Below are 26,165 nucleotides of genomic sequence, written 5' to 3' on the forward strand. Positions count from 1 at the left end.
GTGTGACTTTCTTTAAAACATCAGCAAACATCTATTTCTTGAATGGTTCACCCTTCGCTCTGAAGTGTATTATAGTTGGCATTATGGAGGGATGATTGCTGGATATCCATGTCATAGCCAACTCCTCTTCTTCAGCAGTTAAGGTTCGACTCTGGTACTGAGTATTGAGAATATCTGCAAGAAAATGAGCTGGAGATAGTGCTTGTCCCATTCATTTTTTAATGCTTGTAATTCAACTCTGTCATTGCATATTTCTCTTTTTATGATCTTACTCAGTTCCTTCCAAATTTCAAGAGTGTCAGTAATAAAATTGCTATTTCCCTGCATTTTGTTCAAGGCTACAGAAATAGGCTTCAAGGTACTCAGCATGTGTTCAACATTTCTCTTAAGCCCAGTGGTGAGAACTTTGGTTGTGACAGTGCCATCTATTTTTTCACGATTTTGTTCACAAACTGTCATCAGATTAGGCCAGTTCTTGATATAGTGTTCAGAACATTTCACTACTTATGTCTTGTGGGTTCCTCAGACTTTTTTCAGAGCAGCTGCTGCAAAGTGGTTGTTACGGAAGTATTTTCAATTTCAACATTAGCCTTTATTTCTGGAACACTGAAGTCTTTAACCTGGAGGTGCATCAAATGAGCACTGCAACCGTATGTTATTAGCTTAGGACTCTCTTCACACTCTTCTAAATTTCTTCTCATTTTGGATACATTTGCAGCATTGTGTCTGACCAAGCTGCATACTAGACATTATGAAATTTTTACTTTATTATAGCTTTTACTGCTACTTCTTGTAAGTATTCTGCTGTGTGCATTTCCTGATGTATCAATTGTTTCTGTAAGGAAGAGATTCCCTTCTTCTCTTGTCACACAAGCACATACAACAGGATCATTGTGGACATTGCTCCACCCATCAAGACTCAGGTTAACAATTTCACCCTCTAGACTTTTTGCACACTGCTCAATTTCTCTTTTGTACACTTTATCCAGCAATTTGCCTGTGACATCTGCTCTGTTGGGTGGACTGTATCCTGGTCTTAATGACTGTACCATGTTAATGAAGTGTGGGTTCTCAATCATACAGAAAGGAGAGTTTGTTCCATAAACAAACCGGGCAATTTTTTCATCAATTACCTCTTTTTGTAATCTGCTGGTTTTTATCACAAACTCATCTTTTTTTTTTTTTTTCTGGATGACAGATTTTTTTTTCTTTTTGCTCCAGGTTATAAACTGTGGCTATGTGACATACATGATGTGATTGAAATACTATCATTGGCAGGTAACTCTGAAACTATAGAAAACGATGGTGATCTTGAAGGTGGATAGTCTTCAGAATCCCGTATGTTGAGGATGGAGTCTCCTAAAAAAAATAAGTCAATGCAGTTATTTAACTATTACCACCATATTGCTCATTTAGTATTACTCATTGCATTCACTGACACTCAGTGCTACTTTAAAGGTGAAATTATAAAAGGAAGATCTGCCTATTTCAGCTATTTATTTGTTATCACAACTGCATCTAAGATGGTAGTACCATAGAGTAACAACTATATTTTTTGCTCAAACATGAGAATTCAAGAATAGTCCAGAAGGAAGGAAGACAGTCCTTAAGAAAGAAGTATGAAATAAAAAAGTTTACCAACCTAAAGATCCTGCATGTTCTGACATGTTCCTTTCATCATCTTCAATGCAGCTTCCTCCTGAGAAGGAACACTTCTCAAGATGTTTCATTCAGGCAACCAGGCCTTGCATTTCTTTGTTGCACTGTTTGTATTTTGCACGCATGCATTTTGCACAGGTTGAGGAACTTCATTAAAATATTCCCAAACTGGGTCTCTGTTACCGCCTGCTGCCATTATACGTTTTCCCTTCTGGTGAGAGATGGTATGGTAGATCTCAAATCAATGAAGGCTACACTCAAAAGACCTCAAGACTTCTGAAATATGCTGCGCAAACAGTTTCACTTTTGTTTCTACTGTCTATCCCTCCCTTCTCACATTTATCTCCAGACTTCTTCTCCTTGTCCAGATCTATTCCGCCCCCAACAATCTTCTATTCATTGAACTTTTTGAAACTTTGCACTTTCAGAGAGAGGTAAGGGATTGACTCTATGTGCACAGATTTGCAGAGGGACAATAGGGTTGAGGTCTGTTTCTCACCTCTCTCTATATATTTATTTATTTTAAAACATTTCTGTTAACAAGCATGTTATCTCTGGAGATACAAATCCATAGTTTGCGAACTGCAAAACTAAGCATCTCTGATGGTATCTTCTGGACTGACCACTGAGTCCCATTGGGTAGATAGACAGATTAGCCTAAATAATCTATACACAAATCCCTGGAACCTCAGAAGATTGGGTCCCTAATCCATGAACTACTGGAACACATTTACAAAACTTTTTTAAACATTAAATGAATATATTGTCTCATACTATAGAATTAGAATTTATAATCCCTATTCCATGATGAGATATCTTTGAGCTATAATGTATCTTTATCTTTTGCTTTTTTCCTCAAAAAGCATTTTATCAAAAAAAAAATCCAATTTAAATCCTTTTTTTTTTTTTTTTTTTTGGTTTTTAAAAAATCATTGATTTTTATCCACCCTGGGACTGGCAAGCAATACACAGATGCCCACAACAAAGGCAGCTGGGCCACAAACTTCAGTTTAAAATGGAGAAATCTGCTGGGGTATATTCAAAAACAGATCAGGTCACAGCCTGATGTCTCCTTATTCACTGCCTGCCATGTCTTGGTTTGGGGTGCAGGGTGTACAGTGCAGGCTGGTCCTGCAAATAAACAACATCTGGGTAGCCTCCTTCCTCTTGAAAAAGGGTCTGTACAACTAATACTAAGTGCATGCTAGAGCAGAGGTTTAACTATGGTGTTAGTCCGTCAGTATCTTGTGTACCTGCCTTTTCTTGCCCCTCCCACTTTTAAAATTGCCTTGCAATTATTAACTGTTGTCCAGTTATGTAAGTGTATAGTAATTATCTGGTTAGGCAGGTGAGGATCAGAATAGTATCAGGGTGAAAATAGTTTTTGCATAAAGGTCACTGCACAGAGTCTTCCAGGCTTACCAGGAGCAAGTTGGAAGCTGACTAAACAACAATTCCATTCTGCAGACCTGATCCAGGGGAGGGGGATCAATAAATATCCCAGATTGTCATCAGCTGAAAAAAATCCCAGAGGGAGAAGAGAAGACAATAACAAACTGTTTAGTTGCACGGAGGAATACTGCAAACTCTAGGAGAGAAGTCTGCTGTAAATAATTCAGTGCATCCAGTAGATATTACTATGATAGATGCCTAAAAATAACTAAGATTCAGGTTGTATTTGAGGTAATTCTGATTATCGCTGCAATTAATGACCAAAATTGTCTTAGCAGTCGGATTCTTTCCTTGCTCCCCCTCCACAAATGCACCTAAGTGTCTTCCTCTTCCTTACTCAGGAGATGACAATGAAGTGAAAGTGCTGTGGTGTTGTCCTACTGTGTGCATGAGAGGCTTCTTGTAACTTGACAGTGAATAGCTGTTTGTATTGTGGTAGTGATTAGGAGTTTCAGTCATGGGTGAGGACCCCGTTGTGCTAGATGTTGTACAAACCCGTAACAAACACTTTTCCTGCCTCAAAGAATTTACAGGCAAAGTAAATTTCAGGGTTTGTAAGATTATTTATGTTAACAAAATAGTAGAATTGGACTATGTACAATTCCAGTCTGTCAAAGAAAAACAATTATTTCCCTCAAATGTTCTGTGAATTGCTTCAGACCATTTTGTAACTAGTAAGGGATCTAGTTGTTTAAGTAAAAACAGGATGGCTTTTCTGTAATCTACCTGGGAAGTGGCTGTGCCAGTGGGGAAGAGCTCCTGAAGAGTCTCTATTGGTGTGAAAACAGGAGTGGGGGAAATTGCCTACTTGAAGAAAAATACTTTGTTCTGCTTCGTTATCCTGGTAAATGGAGTCTGAGCCCTTTGTAGTTGACCCTGTTTGATAAGGTATAAACATTTAGACCTTGTCTAGATTAAGATTTAAAGGTGTGGTGGAGTTACTTAACTCAGTGTAATTAACACCTAAAACTCTAGTCAACACAAAGCAATTGTATTCTAGAATATACAAAACTGGTTGAGTTTAGGCTTTTTAATATCTTTAGCATAGTCTGTAGCATGGTCTAAATACCGTTCTTGTAGCAGCATGACTACTTTAGTTGAGTGTGACTTTTTTATCAAAACAGTTATACAGGTCCAGCACCCTGGTGTGGATGCAGTTACATTAGTATAAGGTACCTTTCTGTCAATATAACTTATTCCACTTTCTTCATGGGAATAAGCTGTACCAACATAAGCACCTTTGTAGTTGTACAGCTGCATCTGCACTAGGGGTTATATCAGTTGAACTACACCAGTATAAAGTGTATAACTTGAGTGTGTTGACAACCTGTAAAATTTTATTATATTTGTTTGACTATAGTTTTAGATCAAAGTAGGTAACTCGATCTAACATCACACCTTTTAAATCCTAGTCTGGACTAGACTTTAGTTCACTATATCTAAATCACGTTGGGTCAGCCAATATGCAGAAACACTAACCCAGGAATCTATCCTTGCAAAAAGCCCGATGCCAACTCTGTCCACGTATTTATTCAAGTGACACCATCATAGGACCTAATCACAGTAGCCACGCCATCAGGGGCTCGTTCACCTTCACATCTACCAATGTGATATATGCCATCATGTGCCAGCAATGCCCCTCTGCCATGTACATTGGCCAAACCGGACAGTCTCTACGCAAAAGAATAAATGGACACAAATCTGACATCAGGAATCGTAACATTCAGAAACCAGTAGGAGAACACTTCAACCTCTATGGCCACTCAGTAACAGACTTAAAGGTGGCAATTTTGCAACAGAAAAGCTTCAAAAACGGACTCCACCGAGAAACTGCTGAGCTTGAATTAATATGCAAACAAGATACCATTAACCTGGGTTTGAATAGAGACTGGGAGTGGCTGGGTCATTACACATATTGAATCTGTTTCCCCATGTTAAGTATCCTCTCACCTTCTTATCAACTGTCTAAATGGGCCATCTTGATTATCACTACAAAAGTGTTTCTCCTGCTGATAATAGCTCATTTTAATTAATTAACCTCTTACAGTTGGTATGGCTGCTTCCACCTTTTCATGTTCTTTCTGTGTGTGTATGTGTGTATATATGTGTGTGTGTGTATATATACATACACAATCTTCTTACTAGATGTTCCATTCTATGCATCCGATGAAGTGGGCTGTAGCCCACGAAAGCTTATGCTCAAATAAATTTTTTAGTCTCTAAGGTGCCACAAGTACTCCTGTTCTTTTTGCGGATACAGACTATCTCGGCTGCTACTCTGAAACCTGATAAACTAAAGTCACTCACAACCCTGGATAACAGTCTGGGTCTGTCTTCCTTGGCTATGCCACATGGCCACCTGAACCTACATAAAGCCATTCACCAGGCTACATCTCTTTTTGTCTGCAGCCTTGTCTCCTGTCGGTGTATATGCCAGACACAACATGAACTTCATCATGACAAGAAAAGGAGTAGTTGTGGCACCTTAGAGACTAACCAGTTTATTTGAGCATAAGCTTTCGTGAGCTACAGCTCACTTCATCGGATGCTTCATGAAAGCTTATGCTCAAATAAATTGGTTAGTCTCTAAGGTGCCACAAGTACTCCTTTTCTTTTTGCGAATACAGACTAACACGGCTGTTACTCTGAAACCCGTTCATCGTGACAATCCTTGTCCAGTGTCAAGACTTCGCTCACCAGGTGGACAACCCAGAACACTTGGGCATTGGAGTCCCTGTCCTAGTTCCCACACCTGATATGACAATAATCACGGATGCATCCTTCACAGACTGGGGAACCTGCAGGGGTAGTCACACAGCACAAAGTACTTGGATACGTTTGGAGGCCATGATGCACATCAATCTCCTGAAACTAAGAGCAGTCAGACAGGCCTACAATGCATTCCTCCCATTCACATGATCCTGTCATATCCGGATAATATCCGGCTACGTGACAGTCATCTTCTGTGTAAACAAAGGGGGAAAATCCCTCCCACTGTACATAGAGATCAGCAACTTATGGCACTGGTGTATCCAGAGCCACCTCAATTTCTTTGACATACCTCCCAGGCACTCAGAACTTGTTGGCAGACAACCTCATCAGGCATTTTGCCATGGATCATGAGTGGGAGTTGTAGAATTCATTATTGAACAATATATTCACTCATTGTAGTACGCCATCTTGGACCTGTTCATGAACAAGAAGTTCACTTTGTATTATTTCAGAGCAGCATGGGATCAGGACTCCAGGGGCAATGCTCTTCTACTGTACTGGACTAGCCACTTGAAGTATGCTTTTCCTTCCATCCCACTACAACCCCAGGTTCTGTGGATGATTCGTCACCATGAAGAATGAGTTATTCTCAGTGCACCCTATTGGCACAGACCATGCTGATTTCCAGACCTTCTACAAATGTCAACCTGTCAACCCATCCGCATTCTGTCCTTATCAGACTTGCTAACTCAAGAGCTGTGGAATCAGACATCCCAACCCAAACTCTCTTTGCTCACAGCTAGGTCTGACTCCCATCCTAATATCAAGAGTGTTTGTGTTCGATGGCCATTCAAACTCTTTTTAGTTACAGCAGGAAAAACTACCAGAAAATTTTGTTTGCAGTGTTGTAGCTGTGTTGGTCCTAGGGTGTTAGGGAGACAAGGTGGTTGAGGTAATATCTTCTGTTGGACCAACTTCTGTTGCTTTTGAAGCTTTCTGAAAGCTTTTGAGCTACACGGAGCTATTCTTCAGGTCTGAGAAAGGTACTTAGGTTTCCCAGATCTGAAGAAGAGCTCTATGTAGTTCAAAAACCTTCCTCTTTCACCAACAGAAGTAGGTCCAATAGAAGATATTACTTCACCTACCTTTACTCTCTGCCAGAAAATGTTATCTAGTCAAATTGAGGTGTTTCTTTACCGTTGCAACAGAACCAGTTATCAAGGGCAGCAGGTATTCCTGCTATTTTAGACTACCTCCTCGCTCTCAAGATGTTGCGTCTTTTTATTAGGTCACTGCAGCTTCACCTAGCAACAATTAGTGTATTCCCTCCTCCAGTAAATGGTTATTCTACTTTTACTCATCCAGTAATAACCAGATTCCTGAAGAGTGTAACTGCCTTCCCACAAGTAGTGAAGCCACTGCTATAGTGGAACCTCGATCTCGTACTTTCAAACCATTGCCCATGTGCTCCGTGTCCCACCTGTCTCTGAAGGTCCCCTTCTTGGTCAACATTTACATCAGCCAGGAGGGTGGGTGAGCTGGATCCCCTCGTGGCTGACCCGACATACACTGCATTTCATAAAGAGAAGGAATCCATTTGCCTCCAACTGAAATTCATCTTGAAGGTAACTTCCGAGTTCCACATAAACCAGTCAACTCGCTTGTATCTTCCCTGAAGCCTCATGCCTCAAGTAAGGAGAAGAGATTTCATTCTCTCAGCGTCAGGTGAGCATTCGCATTCTACCTGCAGAGAGAAAAACTGTTTAGAAAATCATCTGGCTTTTTTGTTGCTATGGGAGAGCGAGCAGTGGGAAAAGTGATATCTGCTCAGAGACTAAGTTGGTTTCTGACCGTATGTTCCTTTGCTATCAGTTGGGTCATCTCCCTCCCTTGGACCAGGTGAGGGACCTTTCCACTAGAGCAGTAGTTTTCAACCTCTTTTCATTTGTGGACCCCTAAAAAAAAATTTTGAATGGAGGTGTGGACCACTTCGGAAATCTTAGACGTAGTCTGCAGAATCCCACTAGAGCACAGGCGACCTCAGTAGCAACTCTTCAGGAAGTGTCTATGCTGGACATTTGTACAGCAGCAACCTTGAATTTCATCCATGTTTTCACTAAGCATTGCACTTTGGTTCAAGCCTCTTCTCCTGATGCAGCCTTTGGAATGGCAGTGTTACAAACATCTATATGGCTGGCATCCTTGTACTCCCCTCCTCCTATTTGAGTACTGCTTGCCAGCCACCCACACATGGAATAACTAGAGGGACCAGCACTCAAAGAAGAAATGGAGGTTATGTGCCTGTAACTGGAAGTTCTTTGAGGAGTGTGTATTCTGCTACCTATCCTCCTTCCCCTCTGCTTCAGATCATGACTGGATTCACCGTAGAGAAGGACCTGGAGAGGTGGTCAGTCTGCACCTTCCATTGTGCTCTCAGTGCTGAGCACGAGGAGATCCAGGGCACAGGTGTGAACCAACAGACGCTATTTGCTAGTTTTTTTCGGTCTCAGCTACGTGATGCGCTTGCATACCCACGTATAGAGTACAGATGGGGCCACAAATCTTAAAGAACTTCGTTACAAGTAACTTCCATTTATTTACTCACATGCAGCTCTCCTGTTGTACTGCAGCGCTCCCTGCTATTCCAATCCTTTGCCGTCCTTGAGCAGAGGTTGCTAGTTATCTTGAATAGCTGTGCTTGTTGCTGCAGACTGCTTCAGAAACTAAACTTATGTAGCCAGTCATGTCACTTGCAACCAAAGTTGAATTTCAGTCTCGGCCTCTTGAGGCAAAATACTCATGATCTGACTTGATATGCCTCAGGTCAAGTCCATTTTATTACCTACCTTTTGTATAGCTTCATCTTGGAAGCCCTGAAACGCCCTTCTTGTTTCTGGCATGGCAACCAGATTTTCCTTCTGTTGGGACTCGTTTGCAAGAATCCTGTTTCTCCCAACACAGATGCCCCTGTGCCTTTTTAATGTTTGTCAGTTTGTACCAGAAACTGCATTGCAAAAGTGAGATCTCTTTCCAAAGCATTTGAAGTGAGCATTTCAGTAATCTGGGACTAGTGAAGTATCTGGAGTTGGGCAGAGTGCAAGCCCAGTGCAGCCCACAGTCTGACACTGCAGTTTGCCTCCACCCTCCTGTTCTATATGTGGGTGTCGCCCATAGACTATCGAGCCTAGCATGCTGTTATGCTTCGATATGCTCATCTTCTATTCAGATAGAGCATTGCACGCTGGGACTGGTAGTCTCTTCAGTCTCTGTATTTAAAGAGATACTGTCCACTATTGTTATAGTAACCTTATGTGTTACATGTAAGTAAAAAGTAATGCTGGGGGGAAGGCTGTTTTCTGATAGGACATTTGACAGTACTTTATGTGTAGTCCGCTTCCCTGTAGTCTATTAAGGGAGAAACCACAAACACAAAAATACCCTTAGTTAAACCTTCTCACACGCAGGTTCATTCCAACACAGTGGTAAAATCCTAGAAGCCGCTGAAGCATTGTTTGCTCCGTTTCCACTGGTGCAGCTGAACTGTTGTGACTGCCACAGGGAGCTATTTCTAGAATTCCCTACTATAAATAGGACCTCAATTTCTAATGTAACAACCAGAAGAGAACCTTTGGGTTTTCTTTAATATCATAAAGAAGGGGAAAGCATCAAGCCTAACTGACTTGCCTGTTGGCACAAAGAACCTTTAAACATAACTGTGAAAGGCTTCCTTAACACCCTCACACTTTCTCTTCAACCTAGGAATTATTTTAAAATAGCACTCCAGATCTCCAGTGTGGTTGCCCGACAAATAAAGCTGTCTCAATTTTTTCACTTTGTTTTGGGCTGGGTGTGCCCCAGTTAGTATCCTTAAAATCTACAGCTATGCAGCTTTCCCAGAAAGTGAGCAGAAATGAAACTTCCAGTGTCTGGACTGAGTTTTGGTTCTGTGGGGCTGCCAGACTATAGATACTTCCCTTGGCCTGCTTCACCCCTGCTATGTAGAGTGACTAACATTCTGGTTTTTCAGGAAAGTCCCAATTTTGTAAGAATCCTGGCAAATCATTCCCTCCCTTAGCTTGTGCAAAGGCCGGGGGTAGGGGCAGAACTGTAAAAGAAATCCTTGGGGGGCAGGGAAAATGAGATGCTGTGCCAGTCCTGATTCAGTGGCAGGATCCAGACTTCCATTGTAGAGATGTATCATATGTGCATTGGAGGTGGGGAGGGTGTATAGTCTCAGAACTTGTTTCCAGTGATACAGTTACAGACTAGGATAATGCTTCACTTCTTGATCTGGGGCTTTCCTCTTTTTGACCCTCCCAGGGGACAAGAGCCAGATCCCAAGGGGTTAAAAGGAGCTGGTCTCTTTCACTCCCATCTTGCAGGAGGTGGCACGCTGCAAGTGTGCATCTTGCAATGAACACAATGTGGTAAGCCAGTCACTATTGCTTCTTCTGACTACTGTCAAATCCTAGCATTCCCTCCTGATGGGAGGCTTACTGCAGCTGGGAGGTGGGATCACAGGGCTTCTCACTTACAGGGGAGTTGCATTTCTAAACATTTTAAGACTTAGGCAAAAAGCACAGCACTTTGCTGTGCAGTAGTGTAGCTCTGGCCTTATCTTCACTAAGGAGCTTTATACCTGTTTTTTCAGCTGTGGTACAGCTGCACTGGTGCACAACTTCCTAAAGTACATTAGCTGCTAGTGTGGTCAAAAGGTTTAGGCTTGAAGCAAACTTTTCTTGAATCAGCATACGGGCACTAATGTTTCTTGCCTCCTGAAATGCTACTGGTTACCAAGCCTTGAACTTAAGACCACAGATGTTGTACCACTACAGCTCAAAATCCTGGACCGAAGTTGCATAGAATAGGACTCTTAATTGCTGTGTTTAACTGTTAGGTATGTGTGGATGACCAAAAAAAAAAACCTTTAAGGCTGGAAGGGGCAATTATGATCATCTAGTCTGATCTGTATAACATAGGCCTTAGATGCTCACCCAGTAACATCTGCATTAAGTTCATAGCTTCTGTTTGACGTATAGCATATCTCTTAGAAAGATACCCGGCCTTTTAAAGATTTCAGGTGATCAAGAATCCAACAATGAGGTTGGGAACTTATCCTATTGATCTTGTCCTACAAATACATCTAGGTGTATTATTATTAAAAACAATAGCAGAACTACTGAGAGTATTCTTACTGGGGCTAATAAGTGCTATTCCCAGTGGCTAGTGTGCAAAATATGGCTCTGAAACTGCCACATTAAGATTATTCAATATGAAATCTTCATTTATAACTGTTAGTATTGAGACCCTAATTTGGCCATGTTTGTACACCGCTAACTGTATAATAAAAATAGACTTCCTAAAGTCTTAATTTGTCCTAAGATGGCCTTAAATGTAAACTGGCTTTATCTTACTGTATTTTATTTAAAAAAAAAAAAAACAATTTTGTTGAATTAAGAATACTATTCATGTTTGCAATCTGTTCTTGAAATGTGGCTTCTAAGACTGACGTTACCTTTCACTGGAGTTGAACGCTTAACCATCTACAAACTATGCAAACAAGTCTGAGAACAAAAAAAAATTGTTGTAGAATATTTAGCTAGGTAATTTTTAAAACCATCATTCATAATTTGCATGTTGCATGTCTTGCTGATAAGGTGGCTACAACCTTATTGTTCAAACTAATGTGTTGGCTTTCATGAAAGCGAAGCTCAGTTAATGAGGTGTTATCAGTGGGTAAATTTCTCTGGCCGGATGGTAGAAAATACTTTATAAATTAATCAGTGATTTATGAAGATGCTGTTAGATCAAACTTGTAAATTACTTGCAAGTTGAGGTAGTCAAAGTACAGTAAGTGTTATCTGGCAGTTTACCAAGCAGAAAGCTCTCTAAATCGGCATTTCTGATCTTCAATAGGGTTGCCAGGTGTCCAGTTTTTGACCAGAATGACCGGTCGAAAAGGGACCCTGGCAGCTCTGGTCAGCACCGCCGACCGGGCCATTAAAAATCTGGTTGGTGTGGGGCCAGCAGGCATTCTGCATGGCTGTATGGAAGTGACATGTCCCTGCTGCTCCTAGGCAGAGGAACGGCCACAGGGACACTCTGTGCTGCTCCTGCCCTGCCCTGAGCACTGGCTCCACAGCTCCCATTGGCAGGGAACCGCGACCAATGGGAGTTGTGGGGGCGACGCTTGCGGGTGAGGCAGTGTGCAGAGCTGCCTGGCTGCGCCTCCCCTTAGGAGCAGCAGAGATACCGTCACTGCTTTCAGGGAGCTGCCTGAGGGGAGTGCCGCTCGGATCTGGCACCCTGAAACCCCTCCCGTGTCCCACACCCCGTCCTGCGCCCCAGCCCTGAGTCTCCTCCCACACTCAAACTCCCTTCCTTTTAGTTAACCGGAATTTTTGAGTTACTGCACCACCCATTCCATGCTGGATAACAAAGCTTTTACTGTAATCCACTCTTAAACCACATCCTTTTGCATCATTTTAGCTAAATTGGTTTAAGAAGTGCACCTTAAGCTAAACCAGTGCAACTTTCTCCTGTGGATATGGCCTTAAGATTCTCCTTGTACCAAAGAGCATTGTCTAAATAGACAAGACTGAAGGGCGACAAGGATGAAAGATACAACCTACAGTGATCAGGGTGATGGTTGGCAAGTTAGTTGTAGCTTCTTTAAATGTTCTGGTTTTGTGTTTATGATCTGGCTTTATAATGCATCATGGGATCTGGGGAGAGTGAAGCTGGCAGCAGAGAGAGTGTGAAGGATGGGGAAAGAGGTCAAATCAAATGGCAAATTGAGTCCAGGATCTAAGCTAGTTATTCTGATTATCATCTCTATGTCCAGAGGTGGTAGTGCCTCCTGCTGGGGGATTTGTGTCTCCTGGGATTTGCTCTTCCCATGCAAGTTACTGCTTTTACTCCCTCATTTCCCAGCTCACTTGGCTGGGGTGGAGAGTCAGATCTGAACCTGTAGAGAGGGCCCGTGGATGAGCCTCAACACCTGCCACCTATCCCACTTCCTTTGCTCCAAGTGCTATAAACCTGCTTGCAGAGCACTGTGGTCTCAGAAGCATCTTTATACTGGTATCCCCTATTCCCTGTCTGTTACTACTTTTTTGTGCCAACAAGGCCGAAGATTACACTAGGCATACAGAATGCAGGCACGTTTTAATCAATAACGTAGTAGGAGTGCTGGAATCTAAATGTACAAAAGACAAAATTCTGTTTCCCATCTCAAGACAAAATATTGATGAGTTGTAAAGCCCAGCTAATGTTCTTGGTGAAAATTGGGGGCACTAGCCTCACTGCACATGAACCACTGTCCCATCCCTTCCTTGTGAGTTGAGGTGTGGTCAACACTTGGGGTCAGTGAAGATTCTAATCCCATCTGTCCCCCATCTTGCCTAAAGTGTGGGAGTTTATAGGCAGCGGGGGGAACAAATATGGAGTTACAGTTGCATGCTTTCTGGTAGTGGGGGCAGAGGTTGCTTAGCTGTTCTTGCTGTTGCATGGCCTGCATCCAGGGAACTGACCACAATAGCTGATTATTTTCCCTGAGCAAAAGGAACTGGGTAATAAATGTGTGCACCAGTTAGCCAGTGGTAGATATCCCAGAATAATACCGGGATGACGTGTTGACATGCTAACATAGCTGTTCCTCCTTTCTGGGAGGGTGGGGCTCATTTCCAATGTAATACCAGTCAAGTGATGTGAGGCCCTCTGAAAACACAGGCTAGATTTTTTTTTTGTGTGTGTGTGATTCTGGAAAGTATCTTCAAGCAAGGTGTCTAATTTGGGGTTATTGTGACAGTTGGAAACGGAAGTCAGCTGGGTGCTTGGCACTGTCTACAGCTGTTCTCATCCTCCTCTTCGTTCTCTCCACAGCGTGGCACAATGAGGCGGCGCTATGAAGATGATGGCATCTCGGATGATGAAATTGAAGGAAAGAGGACATTTGACCTGGAGGAGAAACTGTCCACAAACAAATTCAATGCCAACTTCGTCCTCTTTATGGAAGGCAAAGGTCTGTGCCCCCTCTGCTGCCCACACTCATACTACTGCAAAGTTCCTAGAGAGAGACACTGGGGAAAAGTGCCCCTGTGAACAAACTGTCATTGTGTGTCCTCCACAGTCCTCACTCCTGTGCGAGGGAGGAGAACCTCTTCTCTAGTAGGGCATATATATAATCTCTGGGAGGAGAGGAGCTCTTCCCCCCCCCCCCCCCCCAAGCGTGCTCAGGGCCTTAGAGGGCAAAACTCACTGCTGAGTTCTTTAGCTGCCAGTTGGATCAGTGGTGACCCAACTACTGGTATTTAAATCCAGAGATTTGCCTCTGTTTTTATTTTCCAGTTGCTCCCTTCACCCCTTTTCCCCTTGCTGTTTTGATTCTTTCTCCTCTCTGAGCTGCTCTGCTTTCCTAGCACATGCATCAGAGTAAATATGGCTTTTTGGCCCTACCTCCGCAAAAAAGCCCTCCTGTAGCTACTGTTAAGTGGCATGGAGTGGAACATGCTAAGTGAAGTCTCAGCTCTACCCCACACAGCTCTCTGGCTAATGAGCCAGCAGATGGGAGTCCAGTCCTAAGAATGGCTTTTTGAAGCTGCTCCCTAGCAAACCTCCACCTGAAACATACTGAGTAAGAGTAGAGCCAGGTCCCTAATTTTGCATACCCAGGTGGGGTGGGGTAAAGGGAGAGTTAGAGGGGCAAATATAAGCTTGCATGTGACACCAATAATTAAGGCTGCGTTATTGTCACAGAGGTCACGAAGTCACAAACCATGACTTCCAGAGGCCTCTGTGACATTTTCTGCTTCAGCCCCGGGAGCTGGCAGCCAGTGGGGCCCTGGCAGGGATCCGGCAACAGCCTCTTCAGGGTCCCCCTGCAGGGTTCCAGTGACGGGTGACAGCCTCTTCAGAGTTCCAGTGACTGGGGACAGCCTTGCGGGGAGGTGGGAGGAGAACCCCACAGCTCCCAGCCACCCAGTGGCAGGGGAAACCATGGAGCTGCAGCAGCAAAAGTCACAGACAGGTCATGGCTTCCACAAGTTTTTGTTTATTGCCCCTGACCTGTCCGTGAGTTGTACTAAAAATCACCGTGACAAAATCTTAGCCTTACGTATGATCACCGGGGATCCTAGAAATCGGTTTGCCGTGGGAAAACATTGGATTTGCATTTTTACAGAGAATCTTTAGTTTTTACATTTTGTGAAAAAATAAAAACATATATAGTGGAACTCCAATTATCTGGTCTAACTGGGACCGGGGTCAGATCGGATAATCAAATTCAGATAATCAGGAGAATGGGCGGGACTTGGGCTGTCAGCTTAAAAATTTTAAATATCAATAAAAGCTTGTGTTCAATTGATACCTAAATATATTGTGGCTAAGGAAACTAAGTTCAGCATTTCACTTTAATCATGGAAAAACGTGGACTTCTGTGTTTTTTATCAGAGTTTTGGTGGGTTGTTAATCATGGAAAACTAGGATCCCTGATGCTCACTCAGCTCATGTGAGCTAGGCTCTAGATGCAGAGCCCTCAGGGGGAAGAAGTCTAACTGGTTTCTTTAAGGCTTCTTTTGCTTGACTGAGTTTGTTTGGAAAACGATAAACTCTATTTTCCTGTTTGTCTGACTCAGCTATAGGACCCCACATGCCCTGCCCTGCTTGTGCCTGTCTGGCCTGTGCTTATGGCAGGCTGCCTACAGCTGATTAGGATAGTGCCTGGAGATTAAATTCTGTAGGAGAGGGTGGCTAAACCCAGTTCTTCTTTCCACTCCTCATGCTACCTGCCCCTTCCGTGGTTAATATCCCCAGTATCTCTGTGGCTGGCAACCTCCCCTTAATACATCCCCTCTTCTCTCTCACCTCATGACAGACTTCAATGTTGAGTACATCCAGCGGGGTGGCCTGAGAGACCCTCTGATTTTCAAGAACTCCGATGGGCTTGGAATAAAGTAAGTGTTGAGGATAGGGAAGGATGGGTGACTCTAGCCTAGCTGGCCACTGATTTGTACTAGAGAAATAACGTAGCAGTCTGACAGGGCCTTTCCATCTGAGGGTGGTCTTTCTATCCTAAGTTGTGTCTGTGGATGCTCTCCTAAAAGTGCCCAGTTCAGAATCTAGTCCCACTGTCCCCCACATGTCCAACTGTGGGAAAGCAGATTCTGGTAGCTGCCCCAGTGCGGTGTCCAACTTGTTTTTACCGTGCTTTTGACATACGTGCCCATTCTAACTGGGTGCCCATCTGGGGTGGTGGTTTTATTTGTATCACTGCAGCGCCTAGGATCCCCAGTCGTGGGCCAGACTATGTTGTGTGAGGCGCTGTATCAGCACAGAATGAAGACAGTAGCTTGGCTTATGAGCCCTGTTTGAGAGAGTATGAGTTGGGTGAGAGTTACAAGAATGGCTTAATCAGTGGAGTGAAGATGCTCTTGCCTGCCTGACTTGCTAAAGGGAGAGGCCAGTCAATAGCTTAGGACCATTCAGAATATGATAACAAGCACACTATAGGTCTTGGGTTTGGCTCTCCCTTAGTGGGGCTCAAATGCCCTGCTCCGAGCTCTGGTGGGTTCCTTGGGCATGGCTCTTTCCTGACTTGGGTGGAGGGAATTACCCAGAGGTGAAAGTAAGCCGGTACGCCATACTGGACTGGCTTCCCCAGGCGGGTGCTTTAAAAGGCCCGGGGCTCCCCGCAGCGGCTGGAGCTCCTGGCCCTTTAAATCACCGCTGGAGCCCTGCCGCCGCTACCCCAGGGGCTCTGCTCTGGGCCCTTAAAGCGCCGCCCGAGTCCCTCTGCCGGAGCCCCTGGGGTAGTGGCGGCAGGGCTCTGGCGATGCTTTAAAGGGCCCAGGACTCCGGCTGCTGCAGTTTGACCTAGTTACGTTGCTCAGGGGTGTGAAAAAATCACACCTCTAAGCACTGTAGTTAAGCAAACCTAACCCCTAGGTTAATGGCAAAATTCTTCTGTCAATCCAGCTGCTGCCTCTCTGGGAGACAGATTACGTACATTGCCTGGAAAACCCCTTGGGTTGCTATAGGAACTATCTACGTGACGGTGGCATAGGTGGAGCTGTGCGGCTATAGTGTCCATAGTGTAGACATACCCAGTGATTCTCAAGTATAGGCTGACCTTTTCCTAGAGCCGCTATACAATGCATGCACTTGCTGGTGACAATTTCTCCTATTCCTAAGCTACCACTACTCCCCTTGTGACAGTTGTGCCCAGCATTTGCCTGTTGAGGCACCTGAGTGGATTTATTGTTTGCAGAAGAATCTGTTTGCACACATTGGTTTGTGTGCTGCTATCATGTCTCTCTTGGCTGCCCTCAAAGAGGGAGTGGGAAGCATGTAGCATTCTTTCGGGGAGAGGAAGGCAATTGTGGAGGGATGGAGCCTTTGAGATGCCTATATGAACCCAAGGGCTACAGGAGGGGGAGAGGCCTGTGGCAGAGACCCTAGTTTGTTTTAGTTAAGTGTCTGTCTTGCAGGATGCCAGATCCTGACTTCAGTGTGAATGACGTGCGACTGTATGTAGGTAAGTGTCTCTCCTGCTGCCTTGTGGCATGGTAGTAACTGTCCGTGGTGACTTTCAGAAGGGGTGGGGGGAGTAGTTCAGGCTGTTGAATTCATGAGCTACAACTTTATGGCTCCCTGAGCACATTGCTAGCTGGGCTCTAACAGCCCCTCCAGTCCAAATAATCAAGGATTGTTACTGCCTGAGAAGGAATCTAGTCTATGACCAGGAGTAGCTGAGCCATGGGCTTTGTTCAGAAAACTCTAAACCGCTTCTGGTTGTCCTGGCGTGGATGAGGACAAGGGCCTAGGTACACTCCTGCAGGAGAGGGATTGGCCTTACACATAGATGGGTGGGGCTAACAAGTTCATCCCTCAGAAAGGGATTGTCCTCTTGTGCCCTGGCTTGTCTGTCCTTAGTGGGCCCTTGTGCACAGCAGTGATGTCTGTTTTGCTCTGGCAGGGAGCCGGCGGATGGTGGATGTCATGGATGTGAACACGCAAAGGGACATTGAGATGTCCATGGCACAGTGGGCACGCTACTATGAGACCCCAGAGGAGGAGCGGGAGAAATTGTATAATGTCATCAGCTTGGAGTTCAGTCACACAAGGCTGGAGAACCTGGTGCAGAGACCTGCTACGGTCAGTAAAGTTGTTGTCTTCCCCCCTTTTCCTTTCATCTTGGTAAAGGTAGAGCACTGAGCCTGGCCTCTCCGTACTGAAGAAGAGAGCAGCCAGAGGCCTCCCTATAATACTTATGGGGTCAGACAGGGTTGCTGCTGCTTCTCCAACCCCAAAGAGCAGCTGGAGCAATATGTAAGTTTTGAGTGCCTGCGCCATTGCAGACCTTGCTAAACTGGTGAGAAGTGCAGAAAGGAATGAGTAGGCTGGTCTGTCAGAGGAGGCCACAGTAATCCTATTTAAATCCTCAAGACAGTCATTGTGGAGGCAGAATTATTTGTAGCTAATGAGGCAGGTCGGGGACAAAGCCGCAGTGAGGATGATGGCCTGCAGGTGAGAGAAATGTAAGCCGTTCCTAATGAGGACAAAAAGAAAAGGAGTACTTGTGGCCCCTTAGAGACTAACAAATTTATTTGAACAAAACCTTTTGTGAGCTATAGCTCACTTCATCGGATGCATTCTGATGAATGAGGACAGTTAACTAGACAGCGGAGTAACCTGCTCTGCTGGAAGGGGTTCAAGTACAGATACACGATAGAACACATCCAAGTCTGAATAAAGGGTACATTTGGGCTAGTCCAAGTTTTAGTCCATGGACTGGGTCACTGACGCCCAACCTCCATCCTGTTAAGCTGGTTCCACTGCCTGACAAGACTGTGGCTGCTTCCGCGTTCAGTTGTGTGCACTGAACTGCTATGAAGCTTGGTAGAACCCCTTCCTGCATCTTGGGGGAAGCCTCAATCCCATTGTTAGTGAAAGCACAAGCAGGCAAATGGAAGGTGGGAATACCAGCAAAGCTGCAAAGTAATACTTTTGTTGCATGACATATGAAAATAACTCAGACAGGGCAGCATCCCCTGTGTTCAGATAATTTATGCTGTTCTTAAACCTTCCATGTGCTTCAGAATCTTGTGTTACAAATGCACATTGCTATGTAGAGGTTGCAGTGGGGGGCAGGGGAGTTGGAGATTTCTGCAGCTTGGGTAAAGGCATTGGGGGGCGGAGGGTGTCTTGAGAAGGTGTAAAAAACAGTTGGGAATGTGAGAGAAGCACACAAGCAGGATGTTGTTAATATGATGGAGTAGTGAATTTTGACAACTAAATTAACTCTTAAACCTAAGAACAAGGTCCCATTGAGATAAATGCGGAGTGGTTCATACCTCAGCTATTGTCAGGTTCTCTGCAGACTCGGACACTGCTGTATTATGTATCCTTCATTCACATTTGGAAGGTTTCCTATGCAACCATAAGAATTACAGCAGTTTGTTTAAATAAGTTAGATTTCAGAGCACAGTTCTGTGGCAAGGGTGATCTACACACTGGATTCTGCAGAGTTGTGAAATGCATGAAATCCTGGATTCCAGTCCCAGGCCTAAAGTAGCAGTGCAGCAAAGTGGCTAGGAACTGTGACACCTGTTCATCCTTGTGACTGTGATCATACCTGGGAGGCAGTCTCACTACAGCCATAGATAGGGCTACTGAAGTAGAAATACTGTGTTTGTTACCTGGCCATTGCAGATGTCAGATTGGCCACAGGACCTCCTAGAAATACTCAAGCATGTGAAGAGAGCCAGGGACCGTCTTACCGAGGCTTGGACCTAATTCCTCTCTGGTTGCAGGTGGATTTGATCGACTGGGTCGACAACATGTGGCCAAGACACCTAAAGGAGAGTCAAACAGAGTCTACAAATGCCATTCTGGAGATGCAGTATCCCAAGGTGCAAAAGTAAGTGACCTCAGAAGCACATGTACCTAGCTCCTTCTCCTTCTGGTGAATCTAGGGGGTGAGGCAATCATTCAAGGAAAACTGAATGTGGTAGGCAGCCTGGAATTGAGGAGAGATGCGGGAGTCTGTGTCCCTCTATACCTGCCCCCAGGTACTGTTTGCATATACCATTAAAATAGCAGAGCTGTTAACTCCTCCAGCCTCTAGGCAGTTGCACAAGTTCCTCTTTTTGTTGCATTTGGTAAAACTTGCATGGCTTGTCATTCTAATACAGCATGTTGAATTGGACAAGTTGCCAAGTATTTACTGTCCTGCCATAGCAAGCAAGACTAGGCAATGACAGACTTCAGTGATCTTTTAGAATCCCAGAGCTTTTAGGAAGATGAGGAGGGAAGCTCTTCCTTCTCCTGCCTGGGCTAAAGCTCCTCCTGTGTATTTCATTTCTTGATTGCTGGCAATGGTAGGAATCACTATAGTATTTAGCCCAGAGGTGGGCAAACTACGGCCCATGGGCCCCTCCTGCCTGGCCCTTGAGCTCCCAGTCGTGGAGGCTAGCCCCCGGCCCCTCCCCTGCTGTGTCCCCCCACCGCAGCCTCAGCTCGCTGTGCTGCCAGCATTCTGCCCCACGCTCCTGCTGGGGAGCATGGTGGTGTGGCTGCGAGTTCCTGCCGCTCTGAGCGGCATGGTAAGGGGGGGTTGGATAAGGGGCAGGGGGTTCCAGGCGGCAGTCGGGGGACAGGGAGTGGTTGGATGAGGTGGGGTGGTCAAGGGACGGGGAGCAGGGTGGGTTGGACAGGGGATGGGGTCCCAGGGGGCAGTTAGGGGCGGGGGTCCCAGGAGGGGGTAGTCAGGGGACAAGGAGCTGGGGGTGGTGGTGGATGGATTGGGGGTTCTGAGGGGGGAAGTCGGAGGGGGCTGGGAGCGGGCAGGCTGTTTGGGGGGCCCAGCCTTCCCTACCCAGCCCCCCATACAGTTTCACAACCCCGGTGTGACCCTTCGGCCAAAAAGTTTGCCGACCCCTGATTTAGCCTCAACTGCTGCTCTGTCTGCATTTCCCTGGAGCCTAACGCTACTATTTGTCCCTGTGTCCACCCACCCCTATCTTGCCCCTTGAGTATGCTACAGCTGTTGAGGTTTCACAAGTGGCCGCTTTAAAACAGAGGTATGTGCTACTCACTTCCATCCTGGTCATCTCTTCTTCCTGTCTCCGGCTAGGTACTGTCTGATGAGTGTTAAGGGCTGCTACACAGATTTCCACGTGGACTTTGGCGGCACCTCTGTTTGGTACCACATCCACCGAGGGGGAAAGGTATGAGAGCAGCCCCTGTGGGGACTGCTAAAGATGTTTTATGTTGGTCTTTAGAAAGCAACCAGGGTAGAGCTAAACTTACAAAGCCATGTGCTTCAGGGGAGATCTGATCTCTAAACTGGGATGCTGTTCCAGGCTGGGTGTGACATAACGATCGGCGTTCGGGGACCAGCAGAAGAGACTATCTGGGGTTCCTAAAGACTAGCTGGAGTGCTTTCAAACCTGCAGCTGACTAAAGATCTTAAATTGCAAACAGGTACCTTAAAGTAACACATGGGTTAAAAGTATAAGGATCAGAGCTCAGGATGGGTGGTGATGGGTTTGAATATGAAACCCTTGAACTAGTATCCAACTCTGAGCTTCTCAGCTTTAGTTCATTTCTTATAACTAAACCCAACTCTGTCAAACTTCATCAAGCCTTGGATGGATTTGGATGCAAATTTCTCTGGCTCATCTCTGATTGGTTAGCATTAAGTCTCTCAACTTTGTATAATAACACTTTTCTCATGATTTACAGTTAAGGTTGTGGGATGTCTTTGAAAGCCTAATGTGACTTTTCACTGGTTTAGACTTCTGTGTAGTTCATATTTGTTGATTCTGTGTTACAGTAGAACCTCAGAAGTTACGAACACCTTGGGAATGAAGGTTATTCGTAACTCTGAAATGTTTGCAACTCTGTACAAAATGTTATGGTCGTTCTTTCAAAAGTTTACAACTGAACATTGACTTAATACAGCTTTGAAAGTTTACGATGCAAAAGAAGAATGTTGCTTTTAACCATCTTAATTTAAATAAAACAAGCACAGAAACAGTTTCCTTACCTTGTCAAAAAAATGTTTTACTTTCCCTTTATTTTTTTAGTAGTTTACATTTAACCCAATGCTATATTTGCTTTTTCTTGTCTCTGCTGCTGCCTGGTTGCATACTTTCGGTTCCAAATGAGATCTATGGTTGACTGGTCAGTTCGTAACTATGGTGTTCGTAACTCTGAGGTTCTATTGTACTGTCTTTATTAACAAGAATGTTACCTTTTTGTAACACTTAAAGGTACAAGGCAACACAATAATAATGAAACTACCCAAGCATAATCTTCAAGGTATACTGTAAAGCATAAACAAACTTCAGTGCATAAAATTTTATATGCATAAACTCAATGTTGAAAAGCCTTCCTGGGCTATTGATATCTGAAAGACCATATAGGCATCACATGGACTCCTGCATATAAAACAACCTGGATTGTTCAGAGGATTCTTCCCTGTACAAACATCATTGTGTCTCATCCCTGGTCTATACTCCATCACAGAGGATCTAGTCTTTGGTAAAATGCACAGAGCTCTGACCACATGAACACCAGTCTCTAGAGGAATTGTAGGTCTGGAACCCCAGACTTAAGATATCATCTGATGAAATCAGATACACCTGAAAGAGAGCTGGATCCCGCTAGCTCCTGGAGTCTCTTGCATAGTGTGTTGTAAGCAGCCACAGATTTGCTACGTCTTCCTAGCATGATAGATCTCCTTGCCTACTCATCTTGCAAAGAAAGTGTTTTTAAATGCGTGGGGGGTTTTTTGTTTTTGTGTGGTGTTTTGTTTTTTTTTTTTTTTTTTTTGGCCTGAAACTGTACTTTGTCTTTGGCTTGATTCAGGCCTGGCCTTAACCCTTAACATGTGTTAGCTTCCTGTGCTGAATCCTTGTGGGTTCATGTAGGAATTGTCACACTGGGGCAGACCCAGGATCCATCTGGCCCAGCACCCTGCCTGATACGTTAAATACCATGTTGCCCTGTCTACACTAGGACTTAAAACATGAAATAATAAAAGTGTAAGGACTGGAAGGGGCCTTGGTAGGTCATCTAGTCCAAGATTCTGCACTCAAGGCAGGACTAAATAGTAACTAGACAGCTGTTTGTCAAACCTGTTCTTAAAAACCTCCAGTGACGGAGCTTCCAGAAGATTCCTAGGCAATTTTGTCCAGTGATTAACTATCCTGACAGGAAGTATTTCCTAATATGAAACCTAAACCTCCCTTGCTGCAATTTAAGCCCATTCTCTGAGGTTAATGAGAAAAATTTTTCACCCTCCTCCTTGTAACAAAGTTTTATATACTTGAAAACTGTTATGATGGTCCCTCCTCCATCTTCTCTTCACCAGACTAAATAAACCCAGGTTTTTCAATCTTTCCTCATGTTTACTAGATCTTTAATAGTTTTTGTTGCTCTCCTTGGGAATTACTCCAACTTATCCATCTTTCCTGAAATGTGGCACCCAGAACTGGACACTCTGTTCCAGTTGAGGCCTTACCAGTGCAGAGTAGAGTGGAAGAATTGTTCCTTGTGTCTTGCTTACAACACTCCCGCAAGAATGATGTTCTTTTGCCAGTATAGCTTACTACATTCAGGGAATTTGGCATAGGCCAAGGGTGGGCAAACTTCTTGGCCTGAGGGCCACATCAGGGAATAGAAATTGTATGGCGGGCCATGAATGTTCACAAAATTGGGGTTGGGGTGCAGGAGGGGGTGAGGGCTCTGGGGTGGGGCTGGGGATGAGTTTGGGGTGTAGGAGGGTGCTCTGGGCTGGGATTGAGGGGTTCGGATGGCGGGAGGGGGATCAGGGCTGGGGCAGGGGTGCAGGAAGGGGTACAGGTTCCAGCTGGTGGTGTGGGCTCTGGGGTGGGGCTGCGGATGAGAGGTTTGGGGTGCAGGAGGGTGCTCTGGACTGGGATTGAGGGGTTTGGAGTATGAGAGGGGGATCAGGGCTGGGGCAGGGGGTTGTGGCGTGGGGAGAGTCTCAGGGGTGCAGGCTCAGAGCAGCGCTTACCTCAAGCGGCTCCCGGAAGCAGTGGCATGTCCCTTCTCCAGCTCCCATGCGAAGGCATGCTGCTCCATCTGCAGGCACCACCCCTGCAGCTCCCATTGGAGCACTGGAGGGGGCCATTGGAGTGAGTAGGAGCCAGAGTGGGACGATTCTGTGGCTTCTAGGAGCCTCATGGTGCGGCCCCCGACACTGCACCCCAGCCGGAGCACCGGAGCAGGGCTAAGCCATGTGGTGCGGCTTGCGGGCCAGCTTAAAACCGCTCCAGCCCGTGGGCTGTAGTTTGCTCACCTTTTTTTTGCTGGTATAAGCTGTCTCTTCTGGAAATTTTTAATCCTTTCTAGTGTAGGCTAGGCCTCGGTGTCATGGATGCCAAAGATTTGTGATAGCTTTTTGTAAACACTATTTTAATTATGCACAACACTTTATGGAGTTTGACATGTACAGGAAGGGGAAGATCTTCTAACACCCAAGGCAGCTAAGGCATCCATCTGCCACTGAGAGGTACACAACTCTCATCTTTGCCTTTGAAAGTCATCCCAAGGTGTTCAGTTGTAATAGGCAGCTTGCTCTGTGTTAGAGGTGCACAAAAATCGGAGCCATTTTGGAAAAACTTCCCTGGAACCTAACAACTCCCCCCCATTTACATTAATTCTTATGGGGAAATTGGATTAGCTTAACATAGTTTCGCATAAAGTAGCATTTTTCAGGAATATAACTACAATATTAAGTGAGGAGTTACTGTATTTCCATACTGTAGGGTACACAGAGGCTAATAAGAGAATAATCTTAGACATTTTCAATAGTAGAACTGCACGTCAGAAAACATTGCTATATATCTGTGTGTGTGTCTAAGGATCTAGAATTTCCAGTGGGTTTTGTATTTCTTGTCTCTTTGGTTTGCCTGTAAGGTGATAAATTTCCACATACCCTGGATGCTTGCAGTACTCAGCATGTTATTCTGACATTAAGTCTCTCTTGTTAGTTGCTGGTATCTCTAACAGAATACCTATTGATGGTTCTGTTAGAGCCATCCTTTATGGATCCTATTGTGGGTGGAAAGAGCTGGATGTATGATGCTTGAAAGAAATAATAGAAAAGGAGTGAAGAGGGTTTTGTCGACAACCATTGAAGGATCTCTACCCAATGAACCTTGCAGATCTTCTGGCTGATCCCGCCAACGCCCCAGAACCTGGAGCTCTACGAGAATTGGCTGCTGTCAGGGAAACAGGGGGACATCTTTCTTGGTGACAAAGTGTCAGACTGTCAACGAATTGAGCTCAAGCAGGGCTACACGTTCGTCATCCCCTCAGGTATAAGGGGCTGGGGGGGAGAACCCTGGAAGTGTGCATTTGTCCTTGTCTTTGAAAGGAATATGATCTGTGCTAGGAGACAGGAAGTCTGAGGCAGTGGGGGAAAGAATCTCTGGGGGACACGCCCATAAAATTTGCGCAGTTCAGAGCACGATGATTTCTCCTTGAATTTCCTGGATAGCAAGCCTCTGTGAGAGAGGAAAATATGATACACTTCTGTTCTCTCTAGCATCTTTCATACAAACTCCCATAATGGATCACCAAGTTAAATAGATACTAAATCTAAACAACAAAGCAGGGGTCAGTAATTAAGAGGCAGAGGAGAAAGATGTGTTCAGCTGAATATTTGAAATGAGCTGGACAAAGAGAGGCTCTTTCAGATGGCAGAAGTTGAAGAGAAGGTGCTTGGTGGGAACTATTGGAGGTGCAAAATGGAAGCTAGTCCTGATAGAGGAAGCAAGGTAGAGTAGTAGGGGAGAGGGTGTGTGGTTGGTTATAATAACTCTGTGGACATTCCTAAAATAAGGACAGTTTTGACCTGTGTCCTGTAACAAAAGGTGGGGGGAGGAGAGTGCATGTATTTAGGAAATGAGTAATGTGACTGCACTGCTTTGTGTGTGAGAAGGTGGCAGCAGCATCCGGCAGATGCTGGAATCTGGAGAGCTGGAAACATCAAGATGGGAGTTGCAGGACTGAAGGTCAGAGGATCTTGAGACTTTGAGGGCTAACTGTATAGTGACTTGTAGAACAAATGTGGCAAAAGGGAGTTCATAGCCAAGGATGGTTCAAGGGCTAGGAGCTGTGGAAGCATTTGGGAGCTCTAAACAGATGAGAAGGTAAATGAGAAGTGGGTTTTGAGGTTGGTCCATCTGTCCAAGAGAAACCCTTCTGTCCTTTGAGACGTTGGGACATTCAGCTAAAGGGAGCTGAAACAAAGCTTCAGGCTGACTTTGCCAAGGCATGCAGAGGGTAAATAGAAAGGTGTCAAGAGT

General features: G+C 44.8%; 1 protein-coding gene and 1 long non-coding RNA gene across 9 annotated transcripts in view; one reads left to right on the forward strand and one right to left on the reverse strand.

Annotated features, from left to right (window-relative positions):
* Positions 1-26,165, forward strand: part of KDM2A (lysine demethylase 2A) — an 83,234-nt gene that overhangs the window by 23,030 nt on the left and 34,039 nt on the right. For all 8 annotated transcript variants that reach the window (XM_043548369.1, XM_043548370.1, XM_037899354.2 and 5 more), the window contains exons 4-10: positions 13,708-13,846; positions 15,698-15,776; positions 17,310-17,356; positions 17,798-17,976; positions 19,635-19,741; positions 20,957-21,050; positions 25,020-25,173. In XM_043548369.1, coding sequence (XP_043404304.1) covers positions 13,708-13,846; positions 15,698-15,776; positions 17,310-17,356; positions 17,798-17,976; positions 19,635-19,741; positions 20,957-21,050; positions 25,020-25,173 — 799 coding nt within the window. The remainder of the gene's footprint in view (positions 1-13,707; positions 13,847-15,697; positions 15,777-17,309; positions 17,357-17,797; positions 17,977-19,634; positions 19,742-20,956; positions 21,051-25,019; positions 25,174-26,165) is intronic.
* Positions 1,231-2,004, reverse strand: LOC122466157. The gene is made up of 2 exons (XR_006291462.1): positions 1,643-2,004; positions 1,231-1,359 (listed from the first exon to the last, which is right to left on the reverse strand). It is a non-coding gene; the product is annotated as an uncharacterized LOC122466157 (long non-coding RNA).

The sequence above is a fragment of the Chelonia mydas genome, chromosome 6 (assembly GCF_015237465.2).
Source record: "Chelonia mydas isolate rCheMyd1 chromosome 6, rCheMyd1.pri.v2, whole genome shotgun sequence".
Taxonomy (NCBI): domain Eukaryota; kingdom Metazoa; phylum Chordata; order Testudines; family Cheloniidae; genus Chelonia; species Chelonia mydas.